Source organism: Halictus rubicundus, chromosome 12 (genome assembly GCF_050948215.1).
Source record: "Halictus rubicundus isolate RS-2024b chromosome 12, iyHalRubi1_principal, whole genome shotgun sequence".
In the NCBI taxonomy this organism is placed as follows: Eukaryota; Metazoa; Arthropoda; class Insecta; order Hymenoptera; family Halictidae; genus Halictus; species Halictus rubicundus.
Window position 1 is genome coordinate 2622540 of NC_135160.1, and position 8263 is coordinate 2630802.

Genomic DNA, 8263 nt, shown 5'->3' on the forward strand with positions numbered 1-8263 from the left:
TACATACAAGCATTTGTGCATATCAGTGGTGAGATATCGGCCAACTTTTCTCGCGCATGCGTATACGTATACGTACACGTTCACGCATACATATCCGTGTATCTACTTATAAGCCTACATGTATTTTTCTCTTAAAAAAATATTCATCGCGAATACACGAAAGCTGCCTAGCGACGATTTCTCATTCCATTGGTAAAATCCTACCAATCAAAATTTCGAACGCGTTTATATATATATAGATATATACAAAGTACGTTACGTTCGCATTTGCATGTTTATCTCACACAGCTATATACATGGAAATTGTATATGTCACATATATAGCCATTCATTCACATTCTGTCATATATCTCTGCATTTTCTATTGGAATCGCATAAACCGTGTTCAATGATAATCGGTCTTTTGTCTTTCGTAAATCTACATTTAGTACAATTAATTTTTCAATGAGACGAAGATTATATAGAACCATTGCAAACTGTCGCTTGGCTACTAATAGCTTCCGCGTTGTGCCGCGTATAGCGTGAGCATCTAATATCGCGTGGCGGTTTGTTTGGATTGGGATTCGAAAGTTTTAGGGAAAAAAAACCGTTTCGTTTCGAGTTTACCGCTTGGTCCAATCAGAGTATAGGCAAAGTTTGAACTTATTCTTGTAAGTATTGTCAGATCTCTGGTATTGTGTATTTGTAATAATCCATGGTAATATTGGTGGGGTATGGCACTCATAAAAGATGAATGGCATACAATACGTAAAAGGTACGAGAAGTAAATGGTGCATTTTCATAAAAAGTATATTTCCTTGAAAAGTAATCGTAAGCGCATATAATTAAAAATTATCTAACTTTATTCGACGCTTGTATAGGTCGTTGGATTTACGGTGTCTAATTATGAGTCGAATTCGTACAATTTCTAAACTCGTAAGCGGCACGCGCCGTTTTGATTGCTCGCTCGACTAAGGAGCCCGAACACGGTAAGGCCCCTCGATGATATCGCTATTTTCGTAATTTCGTACGTACATAACTATATAATACATCAACGATTTTCAGAACAAAGCGCAGTACTCTCGATCATTTTATCGTTGCCGGCGCATTTTGGTATTAACGAAATGCATCAACACTTTGATCGATTTGACTCGCGTAAATAGGTATATAAGAGTACACGCTAGACGACTAGTATTGGTAATCGTTCGTGATCATTCTTTTCGTAATTTCCTCGTTTTGCAAGGTATATGTATACGTACAAAGAAGCAGCGGCTCTACAATGCGTTCTAGCGGTCGCAGTAGATCGATAACGTGATCAATAGCGTTCATATAGCGTTCATAGCGTTCGTAGCGTTCATAGCATCCGTAATGTTCGCAAGTAAAGTAAATCAAATTGATTACGTCGGTATGCCGTAATCAGTAACGGTAGATAAAAAAGAAATTACACTTGTAGACACAAGTCCCCGCATTAAAACTATCGTACAATCATTAAGAGTAACTGAAAAATACAACGCGGTACACTGTAGATTCTCACACGTTTACGTTAGCCTTTCAGCGGTCCGTGAGACAATAATATCGATTTCTCAATTAACCTACTTAAACTCCATTGATGAACCTTGTACCTCTTGCTGATATACTATACCATTTGTAATTGTAATTACAAGAAAGTCATATAAAATATTTGTCTTCTATTTAGAGGCCGTCGTCGTCATTGAACATTGTCGTCACTGCTTACACGACAATAAAAACTGTCAACGCGAAGTCTTATTTAGCATATATTCATTAGTATCGAGCACGCATTCGTTTTTACTCGATTGATTTTGTAGGCGCTTCGATTGTTCAGATAAATCCAACGTTCTTTGACTCATCCGCGCCATAAACGTGGAACGCGTATTACGTATAGGTAGTATATTGTATACTGTCTGCAGATTACACGTGTGAAATACGCGTAAAACAGAAAGAATGAGCGGAATCGTCGTTCGTAATTACGAGTCTGTTTACAGAGTAAGTTTCTGTCATCATTTTCCGCGTCGTATCACATTTGAGATTCGTTTCATCGTAAGAACGAGTAACTCTTAACTACACATAGTTACATACAATATACATATACAACACGTATATGTATGTCCTCTGTTTCAGTTGTCCATTGTCTCTCCTCTTTCTTCATTCCTTTCCTCTCATTCCTCTTTCTTTTCTACTTTTCACTTTCGTCTTAAACAAATATTCTTCTCTCTCACAAATGTATAACAAAGATCAACACTCTTCAACCTCTGATTGGGTCTTGCAGTCTTGCCGCATACCTTTCGTCTAAACAGGTGTTTACACGAGTTCTTACAAAATGTCTCCATATACGTATACATATAGACACATATACAATCTATGTGTAACAATATTATGTATGGTATGTGTATGTGTATTTATATGTATATATATACGTAATGTATATTTACTGATATACATTTACAATTTATAATATTCCTATTTCACGTATTTACTCGTTACGTTAGTCTACATATAAGCGTATTTCTTTCCTTCAGTTCTTCAATCTCAGCACGAATAATTTAGTTTTTTCTGTGTTGTACATTACTTATGTAAACACACTCTTCGGTCGCGTTGCGAAGCCGAGAGGGAGACAGAGGAGATGAAAGAAATGACAGAGAAACGAAGAAAAAATACGAAGAGAGAAGAGAGAAGGGACGCGTATGGCTGTTGCACGAGTGTATCAGACTCGGTATGGTGGATCGTTGAGCACGAGAAAAACGGTGATATCAAAAAACCGATCAACGGCCGTCCCATCCGCGCGTGCAAACGCAGAACAGGCAGTTCGGTCGTCTGTATTATTGCGTGGAACTGACGGAAGACCGATCGCTGTCTGTCGACGCGGTGTCCGAAAGCGGTACCGAAGAGGACGCTGGCGGCGGCGAATCGGACGTAACGTAATGTTCCCGAAACATTTTCGTTGGAACGGATGCCTGGAGCGTTGGCGGTGGTGGCGGTGGTTGTGGCGGTGGAGGTGACAAGGCCATATTTATGTTTTCGGGCAGAGGTGGCATAACGTTACTCTGAAAATGTCCGGACATATTGCCGACCGGTTGATAATTTGCGACTACGATCACTTTGCCGCTTCGACTGCGAGCTTTTCCAACTCCAAAGTAACGGCTGCTCGCCCAAATCAATTGTGTAAAATGACCTACAACAATAGAATATCAAACGTATCTGTACGTATGTACGTATATATTTATGTATATTTACGTACCGCCATAGCTATAACAACTGTGCCACTTTTCTCGTGAAGTTGGAATGTACCAATATCGCGGGATATTTACCTGCGTTCACGTTGGCATGGAGAATGTCAGGTTCGTTTAGGAAATTGTACTGCTTCACCGCGGAATACCAATAAGATGCAACGTCCTGTCCCGTTACGTCCGTAGGAACTGCGCCACCGGGTCGGCAGTAAAGATTCTGTCCCACCTCCCGATCATTTCTATAATAAAATGTGTTTGTGTGTGCCAAATGATTAGCCCACGTTTGAGCATAACCGCATAACTGCAAATACAGACGAAAATTGGTCAACTCTATGGGTCTTCTCGTAAACTAGGTTTTTTCTTGTTTTTGTTTTGTGATACGATAGTAACACCTAGTAGTAGTACCTACTAGCAAAGCCGAAATCGCAAATTTTTTATTCTTCAGTTTCTTATATTGTCATGGGAAACCACCCCCTAAATTTTTACTCACATTAGTCGAACACCCTGTACATGTATGTACTATGTACATGCACATGTATGTACATAGTATGTGTGTACCGATATATACAGGGTGTCCCACGTAACAGTTTTCACGAGTTTTTAAGTACTTGCGATAATCTGATGTGATCTTGATGTGACTTTTTTACGAAATCGTTGGCGTTCATTGAGTCAAGGTTTCTGAATTGAATGTAATTCCGAGTTTTAATAATAAACACAAGTTATTATCGTCCATTCAAGCAGATTGTCATGACTTGTTGAAATTTTCATTTCTTCGCCTTCAAGGTCATCCCAAGGTCATGGTATACTAGGTCGTTGAATTCGTCTTGACACGGGCTATAATACTGTTAAGTCAAAAATACAAAGTGCCATTTAAAGAAATTATGGTGACCTTGACAATACTATAAAAAAAATGTTTTTTGAACTTTTTTTATTGCAATATATAGCCAATCGAAAACTGATCAACTTTTGTTGAAAATATTTTTGTCAGATTATCGCAAGTAGTTAAAAATTCGTGAAAACTGTTACGTGGGACACCCTGTATATAATCGGTCGGTGCTCTCGTGGCTTCTTGTCTAATTGTTTAATCGTCTAATTGTCTAAGCGTCTAAGCGTCTAAGCTATCGTCGTCGTCGTTTCTCGTAGCGACTGAATGTCTTCTTACCTGCGGCGACATCGTCAACGGCGGCGCGTTGTGCCTCTGTCGATACACATTGTGCCAGCATAAACATTCCGTAATAAATTCACTGTCTCGCCAGTCAGTCTCCAGATCGTTACTGTCGTGCGCGATACTCATCGGTCTGTTACTCAGGATCTATATAGAGATGTACATGGTACCGATGGAAAAAAGAGCAGGACCAGTAAAAACGTGCCGTTTCGATAAACTAATCGTCTAGGCGTCCGTTTCGTTCTCGAACAGCATCCTACGAATTCGATCTATATATCGTCAAGTTTCGTTCTCTCACCTTTTTCAAAAGCTTCGGTCGATTATCGAGTTGCTCGGTACGATTGTCGTTCAAGACCAGAGAGATAGAGGTCGAGCCGCAAGTATCGGTATTTCCAGTCGCTTTGTACAACTTCGATTGTTCCACTCTTTTTCGAAGATTTTCCAAAGCTTTCGCTTCTTCTCTTTTCCTGGATGGGGGCCAATTAGCGTTCGACGTGTGTATCATACTGATCCCGATGCATGGCGAATCCTGAAAGACAAGAAAATATATTCAAATGTGCGCAATAACACGAATTTCGATTTCGTATGGTGATTTTTAGCAGTCTGCGAGCCAACCCCCGTCCGTAACCCGCGCGTCCCCCCTCGTCGCTTCCCACTTCAATCTCACCGACGTCTTTGTTGATGCGTGTTCGCATTGTTTTCTTTTCCTTCTTTTTCACTCGAATCGATGATAAACACGCGATCGTCTCGTCACACAGAAAAATAAAGAAGAAAAAAAAAACAAAATAAGTGACATAGACCAATGTTTCAGTATGTATCGTATACACATGTACGTCTACGTGTGTGCGTGTATATATATATATTTTTTTAAACGTGATACACCACCTTCTGATTACCATTGGCAAGATTAAAATCTGCCAGATGAGCCGCCTGACTGAGCAAACGACGACTGGCAGGGCATCGATTACGATTTATTATCTCTTTCTGAATCGCGTATTCAATGAAATAGCTCTCGACTTCCGCGTTATCATTGTGCGAGGATGGCAAGAGTTCTGCAGTCTCTTCCGCAGCTTCAAAAGTGCGATTCACTTCACGCAACTCCATCGTAAAACGATCGGCTTTGTCCTTCTTGATTCTCTTCTAACTGCAACTGCAACTAGCTACTGCGACTACTACTGCGACTGCGGCTGCGACTGCGACTACCTGAAATTCACACTGGAAGTCAGTCTTATCGCAATTGACTCGAATCACCACCGGCCGTCGACTGTCAAGCCGATTGTCACTACCTCGACGATATGCACCCTTCTCGTGTCTATCGCTGGCACAGTTCGCGAAGGCTACGCATTCGCGACGTCCCGTTCAGTCCCGTTCGACCGTCCGTGTTCTCTGCACTCATGCGCCTTTTCAACCACCTATCTGCGCGCTCTGCCCGCTCGGTGTTCGCGTATCCGTCTGTGTAAATGCAATTTTCTCGTAGCTGTACATGTACATATATACAGTACACAGAAGAACGTTCTGATCGTATCGCCACGATGCGGCATCGTATACCGCAGTCGGCTGCATTTGGCTGCATTCGACTGCGCTGCGCGCGAACATTACTGTTCGATCAAAGACTTACCAGACTGCTTTCATGATACAATACGACTTCCATTAGCCTTTATTGAAATCTACAAAACTAAATATTATAAATATTCATATCATCGCAGAATTGTTCCGAGAAAAGAATCTAGGATGGGAGACACATTTATTTTAATCTTCGTCATTCCGTTGGCAAACACGGCGCTTGATCTCATCGAGTCCGGATTCCATCTGATCGATCACCTTCCTTCTTTTTTCCGGTACTAAAATACATTAAATATTTGAATAGAGTTCACATGACATTTTGCTAGCGGTTCATATTTTCCGACGATTTTAAATCGTGACTGCTTCTCACGTGGTCTCTTGGTATTGAATTTTTTACTCTTAGACCAAGCGTGGGATCTGGGGCTTTTTCGAAAGCTAGGCTCCCTTGACCGGTGATGGGATACTGTGCGGGTTTTTTCGCGCAAGCACGACGATTTTGCAAAACGTTTGGCTAAAATGGGGTACCTTGGCCACCCCGCATAATTTCACAAAATTTGTTGTGATTCGATTTTGAAAAATGAATGTATAACAGGTGTATGTCAATCAAATATTGATAGTACCTTACGAAAAATTCGTATCACGCTTGACTCGTTGTGTCGTCTTGGACTATTCTGATACTTTTCCGCTAATAATAGTACCCTACTACTTTCGCCACAATATAAATACGTTACTGCACTGGACGTGCATGCGCGAAAAAAGCCCGCACAATATCCTATCACTGCCCTTGACCCGCCCGCGCGTCTCGCTCCCCGTGACGGTCGTAGTTCTCGAGCACCTCAGGCCAGTACCGTATGAACTGCGGGTGACGCATTAGGGCGACTTGTTGTGAGGCACGCGGAGTATCTGTCACTTGATACGTGACTGTCGCGGCCCTCTATGACGTACGCAACGTACACCTCTGTTGGTCGGGTTGTCGCATTTTAGGCGGATTTCGAATTGTTAATAACTAAAAAATGAAGCCGAAATTACAATTTCAGCCAAAACTCCATCCAAGCACAAATGATTCTTGCCGGTTTTTCCCATAAGACGCAATATAAATTCCGGCACAAATCATCTGCTCTCTTCGAACGCTGAAACTGGTAGCACAGACGAGGTATAGGAGTAGACCAATCACCATATGGGGTTTCGTGTCTCACGATCTGAAATACCGACATCGTTAACAACAACTAGATTTCTTACGCCCTCTACGCTGACGAACGACAAATGTTGCAACTAGATCCACGAGAAGCTTAGACCATATACCTATAATAAATGGAAGGACCCCCGATCGAAGGAATACCAATTTTAGGCAAAAAATATCAATTTTAAGAAAAGGAACTTTTGAAAAGTTCCGAAGCAAATTTCAATTAGAAATCCAGGAAAAAAGATGACGATGAAAAACTGTGTTTTTCGGTTAGTAATTCAAAGGAGCTTACCAAGAAGCTGAAGGTGGACCAGGGGAAAACAAGAAAAGCATTGAAGGCCCACCTTGGCTCATCCCGAGCTACCCTAAAGTAAATTCTGACACAATTCAATTGAATACACAAGTTTTTATAATTAGTAAGTCTTAAATTCTATTATCGGAAATTATAAATAAGCAGCCATTAGCTCGATATTATTCTCTATTTGTAAGATACTAAAAGTTCTTACGAATAGAGAATAATACCGATTGCCCGGGTCTCACCACGAGGAGGTTGCTGCACGAGAGACCCGAAAGGAAGCCAGAAGGAATTCAATACGCTTCCTTCTGACTCCCTTTCTTACAACGACGCTTTCGAGTTTTACAAACTAAATTTCGCAGCGTATGTCGAGTAATTATTGCGGAGAAAAAGGTGCGAGTCGGAGAAGAAGTCTCCGATTCACGGGAGATGAAAAACGAATCAGGCAGAAGGCTCTGATTCTTTCAAAGAGAGAAACAAAACCGAACCAGAGCAGAAGGCTCTGGATCGAGGGTGACGCGACGCGTACAATGCTTGCAAGCTATCTGCCGACCAGTACGGTATCCGACGCTTCCTCACAGAGAACGACGGCCAGGGACGCCTCCACCGTACGGTAGAACTACCTTCCCCAACTACCCGCCACGAGCAACACTGGCGCAACAAGGCGACGAAGAGACTTACGGACGAAGGATCCCCTGCTCCCGGCGCGAGCCACGCCACCGTTGACATGACTTAGGCAGACATTTTACGAAAGAAGGGTTCTACCTGGCGAGTACTGCTCCCTGACCATCAATGCTCTATGCATCCACGCCGAATATCGCAACTGGACCGGT

General features: G+C 41.9%; 1 protein-coding gene across 2 annotated transcripts; it reads right to left on the bottom strand.

Annotated features, from left to right (window-relative positions):
• Positions 1–2261: 2261 nt before the first annotated feature.
• Positions 2262–6367, bottom strand: LOC143359621 (uncharacterized). Of its 2 annotated transcripts, XM_076797671.1 has the most exons (6): positions 5676–6364; positions 5275–5592; positions 4688–4918; positions 4387–4536; positions 3306–3525; positions 2416–3169 (listed from the first exon to the last, which is right to left on the bottom strand). In XM_076797671.1, exons 2-6 carry the CDS (start codon positions 5491–5493, stop codon positions 2817–2819), a joined length of 1173 nt encoding a protein of 390 aa, XP_076653786.1. In that variant the 5' UTR covers positions 5494–5592; positions 5676–6364; the 3' UTR covers positions 2416–2816. The 2 variants fall into 2 exon arrangements, with proteins under 2 accessions (XP_076653787.1, XP_076653786.1); XM_076797672.1 differs by lacking the exon at positions 4387–4536 and having other exon boundaries at positions 2262–3169; positions 5676–6367.
• Positions 6368–8263: the final 1896 nt, after the last annotated feature.